The 23,901-nt window shown below is 46.6% G+C and overlaps 1 protein-coding gene across 1 annotated transcript in view; it reads right to left on the reverse strand.

The window, feature by feature from the left end:
- LOC147904554 (ABC transporter B family member 25, mitochondrial-like) overlaps window positions 1–23,901 on the reverse strand; it is a 202,333-nt gene that overhangs the window by 152,998 nt on the left and 25,434 nt on the right. The window contains exon 5 of the mRNA XM_087387273.1: window positions 3,306–3,349. Coding sequence (XP_087243399.1) covers window positions 3,306–3,349 — 44 coding nt within the window. The remainder of the gene's footprint in view (window positions 1–3,305; window positions 3,350–23,901) is intronic.

A 23,901-nucleotide genomic window follows, 5' to 3' on the forward strand; every position in this document is an offset into this window, starting at 1 on the left:
TCCAACCAAGAGCCAATGAGCAGGCCCCGGTGTGCCACCCTCCAAAAGAAATAGGAGATCTTCCGTGGTCTAAGGCTAGCCCACCGACGTGGCCAAAAGCAGGAGATGACCTCCAACAAATATTGCGTCCTATACGTGTCATGTAGGAGAAGAAGGGTACCTCCTCCGCCCTATCTAAGATCCCTACATGCGTCGGACAAAATCGCTCTCTTGGTCCCACTGAAGATCGCGAAGGGGCCGCCCCTCCCAGAGCCAAAGTCGGCCAGCCCTGATAGAACAGAAACTGGATCGATGTGCCACTCCCTACCTAGACAGCCCACTACCCTGATCCTCTGCCACTCCAAACCACCATCCAGGAGCTCCTCCTCCTCCAGGTCTCTATATCTCGGTCTGTAGGCGGCCTCCCGGCCCTACTCTGTAGAACCTATGACGGTGGGACCCAAGAGACTCTCGAAAGAAATGCACTCTAAGGGGAACGCCTGTCCGTGAGAACTTACCAGACCAACAGTAGAGGGTCCAAGGACTATGTAGCCCCTCCCACCATCAGTCCAGGATTGCTGCATCAATCTCTCTCATCCTGGTGGCTGCCCCTCTCAGGTGAGCCAATGCATGCATCATGTCCTCTACTACTCGCGGGAAGTGTCCCCAGGCTCTGAAGGACCTCGCAGGGCCACTATCCTACTATGCCCACCCAAAGTATGTGTGCTGCCCCACCGTGTGACCCTCTGCATCTCTTATCGCGGGGTGCCAGATGAGCGACTCTCTCAAACTCTTCAGGAGCTAGCACAAATAAGTCCCTCAAGCAGACCCTATGAAGACTTTGCATCAACAGGGAGCCTTTCCCAATGAGAGGGGGCCTCCGAGAAGATCCATCTATGGGACTGCTGCCACTGTTCGTGTGCGCAGCAAGCGTTCCTGAGGATACCTCTTTGTAGAAGCACTTTCTAGGACTTTGTGCCTGGGGTGAGACCACGGAGCACTAGCTTGCCCGAAAAAGACCCTGCTTTGCATCTCTGGATCAATGATACCCATCCCTCCTCATGCCTACACTAGAATCATTGTCTGCCACGCAACTCGGGCTCTAGTATTCTGCGTGCCATCCGATCATGCCCAAAGGAAGTTACGAACCAAGTGTCTGAGCTACCCCATGCATCCCTTGTGAAAACACCAACAGGAGGCTATATACCAGGCCGTGGCAAGGACCTGATTGACGATCAACGCTCTACTTGCTAGGGAAAGTTTGGCGAAGCTCCAATACTAAAGCTTACGTCAGACACTCTCTAGCATTGGGGCTGCCTGCTACTCTGCGAAGATGTCGAATCCCCACCTGATATCCTAGGTATCTTGTTGTTTACCCACGCAGAATCCACCGGAAGCCAAAGGCTTCCCCCCAATCTCACACCTCTTGAACCTCCTCTGTGCCTGTGAAAAAGCCAACAGATTTGGTCTAGCTGATCCTCGCCGCAAAGGCCTAACAATAGATGGCAAAGGCACCCCTCACTGCCTCAAGGCTTGCCGCAAAACTCTCCACATACAAAGCTCTGAGCCCAGTAGCTCCTCCTCCTTGCGAAGCGGAAGTCGCATCCTTGTAAGGCCAGTGGCCGGGGAACGGAGAAAGTAGCCCAGCGCCTCAGCGACGAAGAGAGAGAAAAAGAGGGCAAGGGGGCAACCTTGTGGAACCCGAGCGCAAAAAAAAGAAAGCCTTTCCCGTTTGTCCTCCAATGATCACCTGGCTAGAGCTCCCTGCATATAAAGCTAAGACCCTCGAATCCATCTCTTTGAAAAGCCCATCAACTGCAAAGTGCCCTCAAGGAAACACCACTCCACCTTGTCATAAGCCTTCTCGAAGTCCAGGAGAAGGACCCATCCACAAACGTACATCACCATGACTTCTAAAACCAGCTCTTGTCTTGCTAGTGAGAGGAGCTGTAAGCTTACTCTCTTGAAGAGTTTGAATCAGCCACCTAGGAACTGATCTAGCATCCTGAGTTGCTGTCCTCTCTTCCCTGATGCTGCATTGCTGATTTTCCACTGGCTGTTCTGAACTGCTATCCACTGTCAATGGAAGCAACCCATCAAGCACATCATGTGAGCCTATCTACAGTGTTGTTCAAGTTCAATCATGAACTGATCTAAGTTTTCAGAAAACAACACATCCTTGCGGACAAAATCCCTTGTATCAAAGGATTGTACAGGCAGTAATCCACATCTCATCTAGTAGCACACGTGCATAAGCTAAGCTTTCCAACACCTTAAAATAGTCCACTTTGGGCTTCGTTACATACCATGTCTCAAAAGGTGTGATGGTCTTTAAAACTTTAATCATGCCTGCTCTCAGTAACACCATTTTGCTTAGGTGTGTATGGCATTTGTACACTGATGCTTAATGCATTTCTCATCCAAGTATGCCTTAAAAGCATCAGACATGTATTCCCCCCCTCGATTTGTATGGAGGGTTTGCACTCTGTTTCATTTCAACACCCTGAAGAAAATGCTGAAAAGATAATTTGCTTTTAAATGATACACCCGAGCAAAACTGGAGTAATCATCAATGGTAACAAACTAAAGATGCTTCCTAATGGGACCACACAGATTGTTGTGAATAAGCTGCAATTTCTTGTCAACTCTCACTGATCCATCCTTAGGGAAAGCATCCTGATGCATTTTGCCATCCATGACATACATGTCTAGGAGGCGATTCTAGCAAAGGCATATGCAGTACCATTTTTTGTCTCTTCCATAGCTGTATACTTGCATAGCTTACATGCCCAAATTTGGCATGCCATAACTCTGCCTCTTTCATTCCAAACCTTCTCATAAAGGCAAGCTAATGCTGCTTTACAGCTTTTGGTCACCCTTATGTCTCCATTCGTGCCAACTAGCTTTTGCGTGAGACGGTATCAAAAGCCTTTTTAGAATCAATAAAACTCAACACTGAGAAGACAGCTTCGTGGAATGCACACCCTATAGCTCCCTCTTGAGAAACTCAACAATTAATCATGATAACTCAATGAAATAAATTAGTAATACGCCATATGTACACACCATGTATACGGGCAAGTGCCAAATAACTGCCTAAAATTGGAAAACAAGCGAAAGCAAGACTTCTATATCCTGAATCAAATACTAAATTTAGCCTGTTTTGATATTCTTAATAATCGCTAAAGAAGTAAGCCCACCAAATACATAGGCAGAGGCTTGATTCTCGGATGCCACAATTTCTTCTGCTCCAACACTTATTCCCTAAATAGAATCTATGCCCATTCATGAATCAAAAGGCACCCCAAAAGTTTAGAGTTTCTAACCTCAAATGGAATTGCAAGTCAAGATTATGCAAGTGAAAGAAAACCTGAAATACATGTCATGTCAAAAAATTAGGATCAATGTGGCAGCATTTGTTATAGCGTCCAGCTTTGAAGAAAACAACAAGTCCAACAAAAAAGAAAGCAACATATTTCACACTGATGGTCTGCCATTCCATAGTCATACATTAAATGATAACTTTTGAGATGCTTTAATCATATTACCCACCAATGAACAATAGAAATCAAGAGTAAGTGAAAGAAAATACATATCACAACATTGAGAATGATGTCACGGCATTTGATAAGCCCTTGCACTAAGTAACTTTGGAGAAATGTTCAAAGAACCAAGCAAGAACTGAAATGCCTATTCAAGAAGTCAAAAAAAAATGAAAGCAGGATTCTTTGCATATGTCACACTGTCTATCTACCATCCATATTCATACATTAAATGGAAACTTCAAGGTATTGACACAACACATCTTTCCGAAAAGCACCCATTGCAGCAATTCATTGTGTGTGTGTGTGTGTGTGTGTGTGTGTTTGTGTGTGTGTGTACATCTATTGATTTCAGCAATGCTTCAACTCTTTTTGCCGGTACCTCGCTTGGAACTTCAGAATAGGCTTGAGGATTGGATTTTACGCTCTTCCTCCTCTTCAGCCCATCCCTTGAAGCTCTCACATATCACAGTGCCATCACTGTATAAAGTGCTATTATTTCCGCCTTGGATTTCTGAAAGAGCAAATACTGTTTGGCATATGGATCGCCCACTAAAGTGGTGGAGAAAAAGGCTGCATCTCCTTTGGCATTACAAAGTCCCTCTTCGACAACAGCTTTTCCTTTGGCGAATCCTGCTTGGCATTTTTCCATCTGGTCAGCTACTTGCACACAGACATATTGCTCCGGCTGTTTGTCACAGATGCTTACACCCTACTGAATCTGTGCTGCACATCTTTTGGTTATGTCCACATACTTGTGACTTCATCGCTCTCATCCGACAGAGGCTTCGAGCGAGATTTCCTACTGTTACATTTGGCAGGCTTTTCTGGTTGTTTGGTTTTCATCCAGCGAGACAGGGTTTTGACTTATTTTTTGTATGGGTACGCTACTGGGCACTATGGACTTTATGGATGGACAAAAATCATAGAGTCTTTGGTGATCCACTTTTTTCATCCTTTATTTTTTTCAAACGATCTCTGCAGCAATCATTCTATGATTGTGTTCAGACTTGTTTGATTGATCAGGATGTGTATACAGCTTATACTGAGATCTTTAGTTGAGTAATAGTTACTCCATTTTCGAAGTAACTATGAATGTAATTATTTTACAGTAATAAAAGATTTCTTCTCACAAAAGTGTGTATACATCTATCCTACCTGTGTGTATTTGGAGGGCCCTTCAGTCGAGAAGTGCCTCCACCATCAGTTTTCTTTCAATGACATCCCCTTCTGCCGAAGCTAAAACCAGCAAAGATGGGAGGCCTCCTTGTATAATGTCAGAAGGCGAGAAACAATCAATGTCTACCCGCTTCATGGGAGCCCCGATGCTTGAACTTGACTGCATATAAGCATTGGTGATTGCATATATCCTTTCTTGAATAGATGAAGCAAAATCTGGTCAAGCTCAACCATCTATGTCTCCTTGATGATCTCGAGGCTGCTCCACATTTCGTACCACTGTGGACGCCGGGCCCACAAAAGGCTTGATCCAAGACACATGGAAAAGTAGATGCATGGTGCAACTGCAACTCAGGGACGCATCATTAATAACTTGTATTATTGAAAGGCTCAAAAGCAGCAATGCAAAAGCTTCGAACACTTCTTTCCAATCTATTTGAGCCTTTTCTTCATGGATCGAAGATAGAGGCCCATTGCCCTTCCTTGTACTCAACGTCTCATCAATGCTTGTTGGAATGGTTCTGGCAAGATTCTTGGGCTTTGGCAACGTGCCTTTGACTAGCTCCATAATCTGCTTATAGGACTGCGTGATGCAATCTTCTTCATTACACCTTCTCTAAGGTCTTGGTGAGAAGGGCCTTGAACTTCTTCCCAAAGGCGGCTTCGTAGGTAATGGATGTCGTTGAGGATCCAAGGCACAATTGGAAGGTCCTGCTCCAAATCTTGACTGTGTATCTGCAACATAACACCTCAATACATCAAAGGCCAACTCATGCAAGGAGCATATGCAGATTAAGGACATGCTTGACAAGTATTAGGCAGAAGCACTTTGCACAATTGTTTATTTGTTGAACCAGCCCCCTACTATTGCTTTACATGACATGACACCACAAAAAGCATGGAGTGACATAAGCCAAACGTCCAGCATCACAAGATCTTTTGATCAACTACCTATGCTCATTGTCAAGGGAAAAGAGAAGAAAGTTTGATTCCAAGAGTAAGAATGTTGGAATATTAGGGTCACCTTCCCAGTTGTGAGTGCCCATATGAGGAGGACATGGCGGGGATGACATACACTATGAGCTGGGACAGAGAAGTGTTTGTTTGGGGCCGACATGTGGGCAGCAAATTGGTGTTACATAGACGTCCCTCTTGAATTAGTTTTAGGGCGGCCTCAAGGACCACCATGGCTAGCATAAAAGGCTCGCAGAGACCCTAGAGAAAGGGATGTATAGAGGCTGGTGCAGGCCCTGGTGGTACGGACACAAACTACATCAGCAAGAGAACATTGTGCAAACAGTCTGATGGGCTAGGTTAGCCGCTTGAAGGCTGCACATGCACGTCAGGAGCAGGTGAAAGAAAGTAGGTGGAGGCCTTCTCTACTGAAGTGCCCTCCACACGCAAATACAAGTAGGATATATGTATACACACACACAGGTTATTGGCTGCAATGGAAATGCCAACACTTGCTAAAATGGAAGCATACAAATGAATGAGCAGCAACTAATTGTAAACACACAATGACCCTCACATATAGCAAACCCTAGCTAAGGAGGTGAGGAGGTGAGAGGGAGAAGTGAGAGGGAGAAGCTTCTTGGTGGCTTCTCAAAAAATCCATGGCTTCTAGACCATTGTATGTGGCACACTGACACGGTGTACCCAATTAGAATGCATCAAACACATGCACTAGATGCAATACTTGCATCTAATTGGCTGCCCTAGAGTGAGTGAGATGGTTAGTGCATGCATGCCTATGTGACACATGATAAGGCCACATATGAGGCAACCATCCCCTTCATCCATGATGGATGTATGAAGGGGCATTCCACATTATGTGTCCCCTTAAAAGTCTCTAACCCCTGCCCATGACACAACATCATGGATATCCTAACCTAAAAACCTAAGGTCTACCTACCACTCTTTTTTACCGTTAATTAGTTCTATCTCAAAATGACCCTTAAGGGTAATCTAGTGAACTAATTCCATTCTTCATCATTTTTTCCAACTCTGCCTATTGATGAAAAATAGATTAGGCTTCACACCCATCAGGATGAAACTTCTCTTGCTTTGGTTGGGATATCAGCCACCTAATCTGTTGTCGGACAGTAGACAAACTCGATTCATCGCTGAACACCCTTTTGAGTAAAAAGTGATGTTGCACCTCAATGTCTGTTGTTCTAGCATGAAATACACAATCCTTGACCATTAATAGAGCTCTGATTATCGGTCAATAATGGAGTTTGATCTTTTCAAATAAATCTAATATCATTTAAGGTCCTCCTCAATCAAATAGCCTCACAAGCTATGTTAGCGGATGCTCTATATTTGGCTTCCATGGAGGATAAAGCAATAGTACTCCGCTCTTACAGCTCCATCATGTCGGGCCAAAGACTTTCTGTCCTGCCCAATCACTATCAGTAAAAGTAATACGATAGAATGATGTATCTTGTTGTGAAGTATAGTATGTCCTTTTTTGTCAAAGATTACATTTTTGCTAGTAATGATATTGCATGGTTTAGGATTCCAAATCCTCTAGGCCTTGTGATCATCCTTATAGCCAACTAATATACCTTTTACTATCCAGTTTCCTTATGTTGGCATCAAGGATACGAGCATAAGCCATACAGCCAAATATTCTTAGGTCGTCTATTTTAGAATTTACACTTGTAAAGGCCCCTTCAGGATTTTTGTTCAATATGGCTTTCGTAGCACTCCGGATATGAAGATATGTAGATGTATTTGTTGCTTCAGCCCACAATAGTTTGGTACATTAAGGTCTTTCAACATACTCTATTTTTCTCACCTAGAGCACAGTTCATGTGCTCAACAACACTGTTTTGTTGGAGAGTATGAGAATTAGAGTGTTGAATTTCAATGTCCTTCTCTTTACAGAATCCAATAAATTCAACAAACTTATATTCTCTTAAATTTCTCACCTAGAGTAAGGTTCATGTGCTCAGCAACGCTGTTTTGTTGGAGAGTAAAGGAATTAGAGTGTTGAACTTCAATGCCCTTCTCTTTACAAAATTCAATAATTCTACGGACTTAATTCTTTCTCTTTTTGGCATACTCACATCCCTCCCAAATGTTAATGATGGCCTCTAGAAGATGACGTCCTTTAGTGAATCCTTTTTGTTCCTAGAGAATTCATTCCTTCATCTTTTTTCTTTTTTCTTTTTCTTTTCTTATCTTCTTTTAAACCCTGAGAGCCAAAGCTTTGGCAAAGATCTTGTAGCTACATTTAAGCATAGTCAGGGGCCTCCAGTTTCTAAGCTCATCTTTAGGTCCTTCTTGGGGAATGAGCTTGATAACTCCCCATTAATGTGTGAAGGAAAAGCTCCATTGTTTAAGCTTTCTTGCCACAATAAGAGAAGATAAGGGCCAATCACATCCCGTAGAACTCATTGGGCAATCCATCCTCACCTGGAGTTTTCCCTTCTGCCATAACAAATACAGCATCCTTCAGCTCATCCAATGAGAGAGGCCTCTCTTAAAAAACCATATCAAATTTCTCAACAGAGTTCTCTCTCACCACCTAGCATAGCTCTAGTCCTCTGTACCTCTTCATCTGGTATCACAGAACAAGAGAGCAGAGCTTGGAAGTGACTTTGAATAAGGTTTATGTTGTCCTCCTTGGAAGAGACCACGGTGTTTGCACTCCTCATGTGAGTGTCCACCCGGCGTCGAGTTTGTCAAGTCGTGTACATCCAGCCTCACCCTGCACCTCCGCTCCCGCAGGCCTCTCCACCCTCGCCCTGCACCTCCGCTCCCGCTGGCCTCTCCGCCCTCGCCCTGCCTCTCCACTCCCGCCCTGCCTCTCCACTCCCGCCCTGCCTCTCCGCTCCCGCTGGCCTCTCCGCCCCCTCCCGTAGCCTCTCCGCTCCCGCTCTCTCGTAACCTCTCCGCCCCCTCCCGTAGCCTCTCCGCTAACCTTTCCGCCCCCTCCCGTAGCCTCTCCGTTGCCCTCTCTCCCACTAGCCTCTCCGCTCCCTCCCGCCTACCTCTTCGCCCCCTCTCGCCTGCCTCTCCGCCCCCTCCCGCTAGCCTCTCCGCTCACTCCCGCTAGCCTCTTCGCCCCTTCCCGTAGCCTCTCCGCTCCCTCCTGTAGGCCTCTCCCGTAGCCTCTCCACTCCGCCCTGCCCCTCCACCTTCTCGCTGCCCCTCTCGCGCTACTCCTATTTTGCCCCTTCCGCCTGTAGCTCTGCCCTCCTGCAATCCCTTCTTTGCCCGCTACTGCCTCCCCCATAATGAATGGCAAAGGGGGATGAGCACAGGGGACTAGGTGGGAGACCCTTCAGTCCAAACTTACATACGCGAGGAGATGGGGAAGGGGAACGGTGACAAGGGGAAAACACAAAAGCAACTCAGTCTGGAGGACTTCAACAAACACAGCAACCGGAGCGGCTTGACAATGGACAGCACCGCGGCCCAGCAGAAAGGGGCCCACCCGAAGCCGATGCCACTCACCACATCCTCGACCTCTATGGTTACCACCACTATTTCACCACCATCATCCGCCTCATCATCTACACCACCTCTCTCCTCCCCCTCTCCTTCATCATCATCACAGATCTCCTCTCCAGTAGCCTCACCACTAGCCCCACCGGCCACGGCTCCACAGTACTTTTCCCTCGTATCACCTCTACCTCTCAGTCAGCCACCCCTCATCACCTCGTCCGGCCTCGCTATTCCTACATACCACTCCCCCGCCGAGATCACGCTGTCCCCACCCTCAATACAACCTCAGCAGCCCACCTTCATTCCAACCCCTCTCGAGATCCAGTTTCCACCTGGACCGGGATATCTTAGGCCCCCACCAGATGCCTAGGACTCCCTATTGACTGAGATACACAGCATCCGGGCCCATCAGGCAGAGCTGACACATTACACTCAGGAACAGGCCCGATACACCCAGGAGCAGGCCCGCATTATACACGAGCAGGGCATCCTTATCCAGGGGCTCAGACACAACATCACACAGCTTCGAGAGAAACTTGGGACCCTGAGAGCAGCGCTTGGAGGGACCCCAACCACAGAGATGGAGGCACAGATAGCCACGATACAGTCGACTATAGAAAAGACGACTAGGTGGGCGGACGTGGCAAAAGGGGAGCCCACAAAGGCAACCGTTTCAGCCGCCATACAGGAGTAGCAGCAGAGGGCTTCGAAGGCCCTCGACATTCGGATACGAGGGATCACGCGAGACAACACCAACACCACTACGACGCCCATGGAGGAGGCGATCACCTTTATGACCACCACCATGGAGGTCCCCGACCATGGCATAGAGGGAGCATGGCGTGTTGGGAGAGACCCCAACCGAGAGCAGCCCCTAGTCATTCGCTTCAAAGATTCACATGCTCAACTAGTGACACTCCGACACCGAGCCGTTCTACGAGAGCATCCCACCCTGTCCATGGACAAGGATTTGACACCACTACAGATTGAGGAGCGAGGAGTTCTTCTGCAGCAGCGGGATGTTGCCTGCAAGGAGGGAAAATGGGCCGTGGTCCGAGATGGTAGGTTGTTGACCGGCACCCGTCGGGCTCCTACCCATACCCCCTAGGGGGACGGGGCCTATGAGACTCAGGTTTCCGAGACCCTAGCCTCCACCATTTGGAACTATAATGGTACCTTATGGTCAGACCCAGGAAACTTCTCGGAGTCTTATACAGGACGAGACATAGTCTTTTACACGAAGACACACCAAAGCCCAGAGCGTCCACTACCGATAGTCAGTGGCTACACATGGGAGTCGGCCTTCAGGGATGAGATGAGGGATACAGGAGGAGTTCAAGGATTAGGTGGGGTCGCAGTATTGTACAGGTCTTCCCTCGCTGGAGCCATCTCCATTGAGAGGAAGGACGCACACTCCCGATTCATGTGGATCCGGATCCGACGCACAGCCACTCGTGACCTTTTCATAGCAATATGCTACTTCCCGCCAAACGCATCCCACTTCATCAGAGTACTTGCTTGCTTGATATGATTGCATCTTGTTGCTTGCTTGCTTGCTTGAGTTCATTGCTTTCTTGGTATCTTGCTATCTTGTTTATGTTCTTTCATTTCTCTTGTTTGTTTTGATTACTTTGTTGCTTGACATTGTTGCTTTTTACTCATTGCTTGATTTGTAGCATAATTTTTAGTGCTCATGCACAATGCATGGTAAGAAATTTGAAAATGCACATGCCCAACCATGAAATTGATGCCTGATCCCCATCAAACTTTGAAAGCATAAGGGTTTTTATCTCGTTGAAGCTATTTAAAGTATCATGCCTATCAGACACACATAGATACACTAGAAGCACTCATGCATAATGCATGTTTAAGAATTGTGAAAATATGGCTGCCCAACCATGCAAATGATATCCTATCAACTCGAAAATTTGCAAGGATAAGGGTATTATTGGTATTAAGACTTGTATAAAGTATCAAGAATTGTGGAAATATGCATTCTTGGCCATGAAAAGATACTTGATCCACATAAAACTTTTGCAAGAACAATTCTATTAATTTCATTAAGGCCTATACAAAGTATCATACCCATCGGGAGTGTTGATGATGCAATCATTAAGGATGCTTGTATCATGAGAGGAGGGTGAGACATCACCATATGCACCCTTACATCAGGATATCCCAGACCTTTCAGCCCGCGGGAAAGTTCTCCTTGTTGGGGACTTCAACGCCAGGACGAGCACGTGCCAGGCACCACTCCTGGACTTCCGAGACAACTCTATCATGCTACTAGACATGGACCTAGACGGAGCAGGTATGACCAGGATCTCATCGGACCGGCACGGGCCTGTTACACCATATGGGCACGCGCTCCTTGATCTGGGCAAGATGCATGATCTCATCATCTACAATGGGCTTGACCTATGGCCTTCCTCAGGTGGTTTTACTTGCTTCCCACACGAGGGGGCACTAGTGTAGTAGATTACATCATGGGATCCCCTACCTTCACTTCATGTATCACCGACTTCACAGTAGCACCACTCCCTCCAGGAGTTGATCACACATACCTATTCTTCACTATCGCCACTCCATGCTTAGCCACACCACACACACCACATAGGAAGCACAACGCCTACCACGACATACACTTTGATCACAGCCTCTCACCTACCTACTCTGGACGCCTAAATAAACTCCTAACCTACATCGACCACATACCACTCATAGAGGACCGTGCTAACCTGATTAGTCGCACACTCCACGAGACTGCCCTCCAAATCTTTCCCCACACCACATGGTCCACTAGACCACCACCTCTTGGTTCTATACCTTGCAACAACTGGTACGATGCAGAGTGGAAGGCTTATCGCCAACAACTCCGAATTGAAACCAGATGTCACCTCCCGAACACACCAGACACAGTACGCAAGTACCGATGTCTCGTACGTCAGAAGAAGCAGGCATTTCTTCGTCGAAATGAGGAGTTGTTGCTGAACATCTTGTACAGCAACAACTCTAAGGATTTTTTACGGAGATTCCTTGAGCGTAGGTCCCCATCACCCCTCATCGACACGAGAGTCTGACACACATATGCACACCACCTTTATGACTATCATGATTGGACATGTGATGTCCAAGATCTATGCAGCTGTATTGGATGCGTCGGTCAGCCTGTTCGCAGAGATGAGAGGGCTGAGAGCAGAGGGTCAGGCCGGTTTCCGGCAAGACCATGGGACTATGGATCACATACTCACACTCGGGAGTGTCATTGAGGAGGCCAGGGTATATTGCTGCTTTGTGGATTTCTGCAAAGCCTTTGACACAATGCCTCGAGCTCGTCTCATCACACACCTAGAGACACTGGGATTTGATCAGGAGATCATCTCGGCAGTCATGGCACTTTATGAGAGAGTCTCAGGCCGAGTTCAGCGAATAGGCGCAGGTTGGACAGATGAGATCTTGAGTACCATAGGGATCAAACAGGGTTGTCCCTTATCACCAACCCTGTTTGGCCTCTACATCGATGAGCTTGAGACTTTCATGGGGGCTTCTAGAGGGACCGGTTGCTCACTTGCCGGGATCATCATCAGAATTCTTCTTTATGCAGATGATGTGGCACTCTTGTCGTCCACACCTGAGGAGCTCCAGCGACACCTATATGCACTGCAAGCTTTTTGTTTATCCCATGATTTGGAGGTCAACCTTGGCAAGACCAAGGTCATGATCTTTAACACCTCTCGAGCAAACATGCAACGGAAGCAGTTCACTTTCAGTGGGTCACCAATTGAGATCGTATCCTCATACACTTACTTGGGAGTCATCTTCTCCGGCCCAATCTTCACGATGAGACCAGTGATGCAGGCCAGACTGAGTAGGGGATACGCCTCACTGGCATGGCTAGAGAGACAATGCTTCCACTCCCACTTCCAGGACCCTCGGACCAAGGCTCTTCTCTTCGACTCCTTGGTTCGACCAATTGGTATGTATGGCAGCCCTTGTTGGAGACCTGACATGTCAGAGATGGAGTGGGCCCGGGTGGAGCGCCTGCAGATCCTCATGCTCTCACAGATGACCCGGGGGAAACCATCTGTACCACATCACATCATTCAGGCCAAGTTTGGTGCTTCTCCACTCCAGCTAGATGCAGCCTTTCAGACCATCACATATCTACACCGGGTTAGATCATATGGGGACTGCACATCAGGGAGACAGAGGTTGCCATGGTTGGCTCTCGATTCCTCCATGAGGTTGGCAGCAGAGGGAGACAAGCGATGTTGGTATGCACGGACTCACAGATGGTTTGTGAGACTAGGGTTTCACATCGATAGGATACCTCCTTTTCAGTACAGTTTAGATGTCCCTCCGATACTCCCACCCACCATCCCGATCGGGCCACACATCAACCAGGTCATTCGAGATGATCTCCTGCAACTACACACCTTTAGGACTTGGTTGGAGCCGAGGGAGCTTCCAGTGAAGCTGAGTTTCTACGGAGATTACTGGCTTCGTATTTCGGAGGAGGGATTCATCACACCACCGGGGTACACTGAGCTTCATATGCCTCACTCACTATAGATCTCCATCGGACAGTTTCAGGAATCATCACACCGCCTCCGCATAGAGAGCGGCAGAGCAGAGGGGATCCCTAGGGAGCATCGCATATGCATATTGTGTGACTGTCAAGAGGTTGAGTCGGAGGAGCATTTTATTTTCAGGTGCCCAGTGTACTACGAGATCCGAGGTCGCTACCACTGTCTCTTCAGAGACGGCTCCAGGCTCCTTTCCGAATACCTCGCCTACCCAAATCAGAGATGCCTCACGGCCTTCATTCACGAGCGGGTCCAACACAGAGGGTACTTACTCAGGCGACGGGGCTTGGCCACATCATCAAACACCTCTCAGAGCAGGATCATCCCATTGAGTGACATTGATCGTCTAGTCTCTAGCCACACACGTGACAGAGACTCCGACCCGACGACCGCAGCACGACACACGAGACATCGAGGGGACACAGATTACTCTGGGGGACCTCCCGTCATAATTTAGACCCGGGACACGTCCCACGAGAGTCACGGTGGCTCTGGTCTTGCGTCGAGCCTCGTCCAGGAGACTGAGATGCACGGCACCCCTTGACGGATGCCAACGTCCCATCATCGGCTATGCACCAGCCAGGGCGACATGACATACGGAGGATTCCACTCCACTCCAATCTTGTTTCTTTTCATTCTCACACTCAGATGTATTTGATTAGGTATGATCAGACTTAGGATTCAGCACGGGTGATGATGCTCGTTTTAGTAGCTCCACACTTACTGTGATTTGTATCAGGTTTTCTTTCAGTCTCATAGACCCATCGGTCTTCCGAAGACTCTAATAAAATTTCTTTTCTTTTCTTTCTCTTGTGATGAAGCCTCAAGGCTATACTGGGATGGTGGAAGTCTGCCCGTATGTAGTCCCAAGCCTGCAAACCATTTTGTGTGTTCAAGCATACTAGCTCCTCTGATCTCCCTCTTCCTCCAATGTGATAGATGAAGTCAAGACCCGCAATCTGCACCGTCCAGCTGTCTTAGTACCAAAAGTCCCTGACTCTATGGAGATAAGTGACCACCTGAAATACTACGTCGCGCTAAAGAGGGGTACCCTCAAACTCTGCTAGCAGGATACGATGTGTGACTAATGGCTCGCTCCAGATCATCTAAGCAAGAAGCAAGACCTGTAGTCTCTCTATGCGGAACCAACCTATCCCTCTATGAGGGATCAATCTGTCTCCAAGCACATAAGCAGTGTATTGAAGGAAGCTTTCTCTATAAAACCTAGAGCACAACTATACCCTTTGAGTAGCTATTGAAGCCTACACAGAGGCACATGGCAGAAGAGGAGTCGTCTACTTCAAAGGGTGCAACAAACAAAGCCAGAAAGCACTTTATGGTCTCAAGTTAATCCCTTGTTAATCCCCATGGGCTTGGTGTGGTAAGGTTGACATATTTCATGCAGTGAGGATTTATAAGAAGTGAACTTGATCATGGAGTGTATGTGAAGACAAATGCATGTGCTCTCACAATCATAGCACTCTATGTGAACGATTTCACTATAGTCAACAACACAACAAGCTGATTAAGGAGGAGCTCAAGGGAAATTTTTGTACTTTGGGATTCTTGCATCACATTTTGGGTGTTAAGATAGAAGAACAAAGGAATGCATATTTCTAATCCGAACAAGATATATTAACTCTATGTTGGAGCAATTCAAAATGATGGATGCCATGCCTCTAAGTACACCTATTGCTGTTAGCACTTAGCCCTAGTATGTGCCTTGTAGGTCAGGTCAACTCGGCTTCATTGGTCAACCATATGGTTGACTTGGGGGCCATATAGGCCACCCCCTTTGTATCTTCTCCTTATCCATTTGAGTAGTACCATGTTTTGCTCCAGCTTGTTGTTTGCTTCTAGCACTTCACTCCCGTTCCAATTGCTTCCTGCATCCAATAGTGGTATCAGAGCAAGCTCTTGCTCCTGCCTGCCTGCCTCCCCGTGCACATCTGTTGTTCTTCGCTCTAGCTTCAGCTCCAGCACACGCATCTCGAGCAGCACCATGTGTGGACCTGCGTCAACTCATCCGTACAGACGTACATACAAACCTACGTCAACCGTACATGTTTCATATAGGTGGTCCGTACCTGCAGCACCCATACATTTGCAATGTGAACCAGTCGTCCATACAATTTCACGGCAGCCCGTACTTTTCCTACATCTAATGTCCGTACAGCCCATACGGCAAGCATCTGTACAAACATACGGATTAGTATAGCTCCTACAAATGACCGTACATTTCTTGCAACTCGTCCGTACAACCATGCATACAATCACCGTACAACTTGTTGTACATTTTGTACCTGCACTATGGCCTGCATCAAACTTGCCGTACATTCCATACCATTTGCAACAAGCTTCTGCATTGGCCGTACATTTCTCTCGATTTCAACTGTATGAATCCTCTCTTACAGTACTTTTATGCATTTGCCTCGATTTTGGAGCTTTTGTGCACTTTGCAAATACATTGCAGGTTTCCGGGCACTCCAATCACTCTATTTGAGTGATTACATCTGACATTTGTTATTTTTGCAGTCAAATTTGGGATATTTTTGCATTTGGCAGGCATATTGTGGTTTTTGGCAAGCCATTTCAGTGACATTGCACCACACTTTGTCACATTTGCTCTATTTTAGTAAAATTTGGGGCTTTTGGTCATTTGCCCCAAATTTGATAGTTTTGCCCTTACAAAAATTGGGGGTTTGTCAGTTTTGTTGAAATTTGCAGTGACATTGGCTTATTTTGGGCATTTGGTAGACATTGCATGCAGGAACAATGACATTGTCTTGGAATTGCAGCGCATTGAGTCACATTTGCAAGTTGCAGTACAATTTGGGGCTTTTGCCAATTTGCCCTCTTTTTGGCATATTTGCCCTCTCAGAACTTAGGGGTTTTGCCAGATTTGTTGTCCATTGCAGTAACATTTGCTTTATTCAGCTAAATTTGGGTATATTAAGCATTTGCCCCTTAATTTGGGCTTGTTATCGACTCAATTTGAGGCACGCAACCTCCATCTGAGACATTTACACTCAATTGATCTTTGGATACATTTGCAGACATTTGCCCCTTGTTTTGGGCTGATATTTTTGTAGGACAGCTATCTTTGGCAGGGGGGTCCTTTGACGAGACAGATATTGTTTTGCAAGTCATACTTTTGGGGACAGCATGTGCATTTAGCTCATTGTTTGAGCAGTCAATTTGCTGTCATTTTTCAACAGCCAGCTCATTTTGCAGTGAAAGCCTTGAGGCTACTCTTGAGCACGCATTTTTTCTTCAGGGATTTATTTTTGCAATGGGAAGCAACGATTGATGGGTATGTTCTCCGCTAAGGACAAGCTCGATGGACCCAATATCCTATGTGGTCATACATGGTGAAACATTTGCCAAAAAAATTTGGGGTATTGTCTCCCTCTGTGGCTTCCACTCCGGCTACTGCTACAGCTAGTGCAGCTGTTACAGCCATCTCTGGATCTACTCACTCTTCTACTACTACTCTAGCCCCTCCTCCCACACCCAACCAAGCCACATGGGATGGTAGAGATGCCCAAGCACATTCTATCATTGCTTTTTAAGTCAAGAGACACATCATTCCTCACATTCGGTCTTCCAAAACATCAAAGGCTACTTGGGACATCTTGGTAACCTTTACCAGGTTCGCAATGAGGCACGTTTTGCTTTCTTACGCAAGCTATTGGAGAATGTCAAATGGAAGAGGGGGACAGCATGGATGCATACATCACAAAGATCAAGGATTTTCAAGAACAGCTCATCAACATGGATGAAATTATTCCAAATCCTCAGGTAGTGTCCACGACACTCATGGATTTCCTGAGTCCTACCAGGGGTTTGCTACTACATTGAGGTTGGTTGCCATCGGCAATCCCAACACTTTCGACTAGCTTGTTTCCCAAACACTTTGATGGGGTTTACGCTCCCTCTACAAAGTGTGCTTGGAAAGATTTATAATTTCATCAAGGGCTAGTCTTCCATCGCTCCAGCCACCATCAGCACCATTTTTTGCATATCAATTAAATTGCATATCAAATAAATTGCATTTTAAAAGGTTTGCAACGTGAAAGAATTGCATTTTAAGTGGACTGTATTATCATTGCATTTTGGAGATTTGGTTTCCCGGCTTAGAAAAGCCCTCTATGAATTAAAGCAGGCACCCCGGGCATGGTATGCGAAGATCCATGCATTTTTGACAGCCGTGGCTTTCAAAGCAGATACCTTAGCCAAGGTGGCTTGGGAGACCCTCATCCTCCCTACACAGAAAGGGGTCTCAATATTATTGATCCAGACTTACAGTGCATAGCTTTACTGTGCAAGATGGTGGTGCGGGGACTTATGCCAGGGCAGGAACCATGGAAGGGCTTTCTTATTAGCAACATACAGAGGTGCACACCTTCTTTAGGAGGAGACTGGTGGATGAGCAGTATTAGGTGGATCTTCACCACAGCACACCTCAAATCACCTTCGTCCCCTCTCATGGTTGCCATTCTGAAAGCATGGTCCAGTTTCAGGAGCACTCTTCGGAGGATTCCTCCTTCCTCTCATGAAGAGATTGATAGGCAACCCATCATGTGGAATGACAATATTTTAGATGATCATGGCAGACCACTTGGTGCCTCACTCTACATGCAGTGGTCCAGGTGGGAGAGGGGACCTACATCATCTTTGGGGTCTTGGAAAGCTTTCCGCAGGCTTCCAGAGGAGACCAAGTCTCAGTTGACATGACATCTCAGAGGGAGTGCAGGGAGGATCTTGCAGATTGAGGCAGCCCTTCCAGAGGAGTGGGTAGACACAGATGATATGCCACTCACTTGCTCCACTTGGGCAGGTACTTTTACGAGAGGCGGTGTTCCGCTTCAGGTTTTGGCCTTTCGAGATGCACAGCAGGATGCTTTAGTTTTTACTATGCAGGATGGTGGCAGATTGCTCAGGTCCACAGAGGACATCTTGCTTGAGTCTGCTTTTCAGCCTATCAAGGTTGTAGGTCTTTTGGTGCAGGGATCAGATTCAGAGTGGTTCCTCGACCTTGACCCTCGGCTACTCTCCACCAGGTCTTGGAGGCTTTGGCTCTACGGGAGTTCCCATTAGGTATTTCAGTGGGACCCTGGAGAGTGGGAGTGGATTGACGTAGGGCATCGAGAGAAGAGCATCCCCTTCTTTCATTACACGGTCAGTAATGCCAGGAGATTTCAGCTCAGTAGTAGAGGTTGGAGACCTTCCAGAGTTCCTCATTGGGAGATATTTGATATCACTGCGGATCTGCAGAGGTGCTTCTGGAGGAGACTCTGGAAATCCCACAAGAATAGAAAGATCACTCTCTTCTTTTGGCTTTCTATCCATGGTGGGATTACAGTGAACCTTTGGAGATCCACGTTCGGAGCCGACCCTACCTGCCCTCGTTGCCTCTCTGCTTCGGAAACTATTCAGCATTGTTTATGGGATTGCAGATAGGCGAGGATGATTTGGATGGGGGTAGCCAGGATTTTCAGCCACTTTGCCCACTCCCCATTCTTTATGACATGGGGCTCAGTGGCTTGGCTTTCTCTTACACGGCCTCAGGTATTCAATGAGAGACTTGACTCCTCTCGGGCCATTTTGGTTCAACGTCATCAGATTGAGTCCTGTTCGTTGGATGTGGTACCACACCTTCCTTTTACAGATGTACATGCCTATGTGGATACTTCTTGGGAGATTTTAGCGAGCATAGCATCCTAGTATATCTGGAGAGCCAGATGCACTGAGGCTATGGAGGGTACTCATGTTCATCCCTCACACACTTTGGCTATCTGGACAGACACCGTACATACTTTGATGGCCGTATAGATGAGTATACAGGGAGATTCCCGTGCAGCCTCAGCTAGGAGGGCTTCTTTCTTCAGGGAATGGAAGGATTCTCGTTTCTTCTCTGAGACTCCTACAGGGTTGAGGTGGCACTTTCAGCCTCAGCCTTGGTTGTTTTCCACCTCAGTTTGAGGGGGTTTTATTTATCCTCATGATTTCATGATGTTGTATTTCTGCTCAGAGCTTGCTCTAGCGAGTTTCTTTCTTACTTAATAGAAGTCTCTTTTTTGCAAAAAAAAAAACAGCCCAACCGAGGCCATTCTTTATGTCCGAAAGAGTGCATCAGAATTTTTAATTCTGATTTTATACGTGGATGACATGCTTATCACTGGGCCAGATATGGAAACAATTGCAGATCTCAAGGCTGATTTAGAGTAGCCTTTTGCCATGACAGATATGGGCCGGTTGCACTATTATTTGGGCATACAGTTTGCATACGTTGAGGGGGGTATAATGATGAGTCAGTCTATTGGACAGCTCCTTGATCGCCAATTCGAGGATTGCAAGCCAGTTCTACTCCATTGGAGCCTGGCTTTCGTTTCTCCTCTGAAGATGGAAGTCGCCAATTGATGCATCCCTTTATCAACAGGCTGTTGGTCGCCTTATATACCTTTGTCATACCCGGCATGATCTTCAGTATGCCATTTCCCAGTTGAGCACGTACATGCACAAGCCTAGTACACAGCATTGGAAGGAGTGAAGCGGGTCTTTCGATACTTGAAGGCCACGCAGCATTTGGGTTTACTCTATGGTTCAGAGGCCCCACTTATTTTGCATGCATTTACGGACAGGCAAGATGTTATGACAGTAGGGTGTCACACAACGGCAACTATTTTATGCTTGGAGCTTCATGCATCTCTTGGTTCAGCAAGCAGCCGCCTAAAATTGCCACATCGAATTGTGAGGCTGACTACAGAACAGCTTTCATAGCTACAATAGAGTGTTTTTTAGCTTCACAAGTTACTTGCAAATCTTGATATCATTCAGCCCGACTCTACTACGATCTACACCGACAGCCAGAGTGCTTTGGCGGTTGCTAGAAACGCAGTATTTCATGCGCGCACATAGCATATTGAGGTCCACTACCACTATGTTCGAGAGTGACTGTCTGGTTGAGTCATCCAATTGTCCTATGTTCCCACGGAGGACAACTTGGCATTTCTTTTCACGAAATCTACCCCGGCCCAAATTTTATGCATTTGGACATGCTTTACACTCTCCTTTTATTACGTGAGGGATCACTGTGTACATACCATAGGTTGCTATATCCCTCTGGGACAAATATGTGCAACCATGATGTAGTTTCCAGGTATTCCTGAGATGTTTCCAGGATACTTCAGCCATACCATGGAGGGGGGTTTGTTAGCACTTAGCCCTGGTATGTGCCTTGTAGGTCAGGTCAACTCATAGAGTTGACTTAATTGGTCAACCACATGGTTGACTTGGGGGCCATATAGGCCACCCCTTTGTATTCTCTCCTTATCCATTTTGAGCAGTACTACGTTTTGCTCCAGCTTGTTGTTTGCTTCCCGCACTCCACTCCCGTTCCATTGCTTCCTGCATCCAACAATTGCAACCAGAAATAACATGCAAAAGATGGAAAGTGCTCTATTTTCAGATCCTACATTACACCAACAAGCATGTAGGAAGCTCATCTATTTGATGACATTGATATGGCTTATATTTCCTATGCAATAGGAATCGTGAGTCACTTATGGCAAAGTCATGTGTCTACAACTGGAATGGAGTGAAGCAGATTTTCAAATACCTTAGTGGGACAACCAAACATGGGTTTATTGGACTACATGGTTGAGAGAAGAAGAAGATAATCAAAACAATGTATTTCCATCATTGAGTACATGCTTCTCCTTCTCCTCCTCCTCCTCCTCCGGAGGACAGCGTTTGGGAGGTAGTAGCCAGTATCATTGCGTGAAACATTTGGGTTGCTCGCTGCAGTCTGGTGTTGGGTGAGCATCCGGTTCCACCCTCGGCTACCTTGGTCGCCAACTGGCAAGATATCATCTACACCCTCTGCTCCACCTGGGAGCGTGGGACCCCAGACTCTAGAGCGACTGTCGCGAGGTGTGCTCAATTCTGCAAGGCTTGGCCTGCAGGAGTTTTTTTGCATTTTCACTCCACGAGGGATTCGCTGGTTGTATAGCCCCCCCACCTAGCTGTTTGCCCCAGTACCAGAGATCCCCTAGGCAATGAGCTGGGTTTCTCTGGAACAGGCTGATTTTTCTTTCAGCCTTTTTCCCGTTTTTTCCATACTCAGCACCTTTGGGGCTGCTGTTTTGTATGAAGTGTTTCAAGCATTAATAGAAGGTTCCTTTCTTTGCTCCATTCCAGGCAACTGTATCTCTTAGTGAACGAATAAGTCAAGCTTACTTGGTTGCCTTGGTAGCGATGATGTTCTCCGAACTCCCAGAATGCACCAGGATCATATACCTAGATGAATCCGGGAACATTCCCAAACACATCCTCTAAAAACACAACATAGTGTTTCAATCTCATGATAGTCAGTCATAAGGTTGAAAACCATAAACTCCATCATGCATAGCATCCCCATCGACGTCATCAGCGCCCAACAGTGGGTGAAGACCATAGTATAAAAATATGCTCTCACACATACAAATCCACACACCCACACATACTTAAGCATCCACTTATAAAAAGTCTTCGTACTAAGTTTCTATCAGCACTCCGGAGGTGAAGGGGCAGACTCAGCCACGACGAGCCAGCACTAAAGGAGAAGAAAATGTAGTCCAAAATTTCTTCATTCAAGCTACAACTGCTTGTGAAGTCTAAACGATTTCATTTAAGTCTCTCCCAAATGAGCATCTAAATCTAGCTGATAGGGCAACGCACCATTTAAGATTGAAAGAATTATCGCAATACCAGCAGGCCACAACATAGACGAAAACTTCTCAGGGTAAAATTTGCATGTCCGCTAATATGACAGAAGCATATACCTAGATGAATCTACGAACATTCCCAAACTCATCCTCTAAAAACACAACATAGTGCAGTTTCAATATCATGATAGTCACTCATAAGGTTGATAACCATAAATTCCATCACACATAGCAAAGACTAGCTACTATGACATCCCCAATGACATCATCAGTGCCCACCAGTGGGTGTAGATCATAGTATAAAAATATGCTCTCACACATACAAATCCACACACCCACACATACTTGAGCAACATCCATGTATACAAAGTCTTCCTATTGAGTTTCTGTCGACACTCCGGAGGTGAAGGGCACACTCAGCCATGACGAAGGCTAGCACTACAAGAGAAGGCTAATCAAAAAGTAGTCCAAAATCTCTTCATTCAAGCTAAAAGTGCTTGTGAAGTCACCTTCTGGCCACCAAGTTGCCAAAAGGTGCCACAATCATGATCTTCTTGCCACCAATTGCCATAAAATTGAAACATTTGCCATAGAATAAAAACATGGTAGAAATAGCATGAGACTCCCCCTTCTATTGATCCTCGATGACAATGCACGTCGTATTTACTGAAGTTGAAGAGATAATTGGGCCAACTGGTGTGGCCTCCTCACAAAGCTTCTTGAATGGCAATCAATCCTACTTCTTGAAGTTCTTTGTTATATTAGGCAGGCGTCTCGATGTCCAAGAAACCTTCGTAGCCATTGCTATCCTTGGTCATCCAATTCTTCTTACTAATTGCTGCACATTTTCAAGCTTCTTTCCACTGTTGAAACTATTCTCTGTGGAAATAGTGGAGTCCTGGTAACTTTTATTGAGCACCCGTCCCATTCGGGGTACCATCATTGCCATTGTCTTGATGCCACCTTGCCTCTTGCCACCCACAAGCACCCACGGGTACACCCTAGAGAAAGAAAGATATATTAACGTCCACGGGAGGCCTCGCAGGCCTATGGGACAAAGTACGGAATCAAGTAACTCATACAGACCACTGTGGGCCGGGGCAAAGGGCTCACTAAGGCCCTTGCTGAGTACTAAAATGCTATACTAGTACAAAATAGAAAAAAAAGGAGCAAACGAATGAGAGTGGCATGAAGATATCAAGTGCTCAGAGCTAGAGTCCCAAGTGCATGAACCGGCTCCACGTATCCAGGCTCCATGATGGCTCTTTGATGAGATGCAAAGAGCTCACGTATCTGCATCTGTCGGGGTGTCTCCTGTGGTGGTGGAGGACGTGGTCTCCTCAATCTCTGGATCCAATGGGCTATGTCAAGGGTGATGCTTCGCCTCGGTCGATCTCCCCTAAGGAGAGCTGAAATAGGTCAAACCTCGATCGTGTGTGCTCTGGTCGC

Source organism: Dipteris shenzhenensis, chromosome 2 (assembly GCF_047967505.1).
Source record: "Dipteris shenzhenensis isolate YYH24624 ecotype China chromosome 2, Dip_SZ_1.0, whole genome shotgun sequence".
In the NCBI taxonomy this organism is placed as follows: Eukaryota; Viridiplantae; Streptophyta; class Polypodiopsida; order Gleicheniales; family Dipteridaceae; genus Dipteris; species Dipteris shenzhenensis.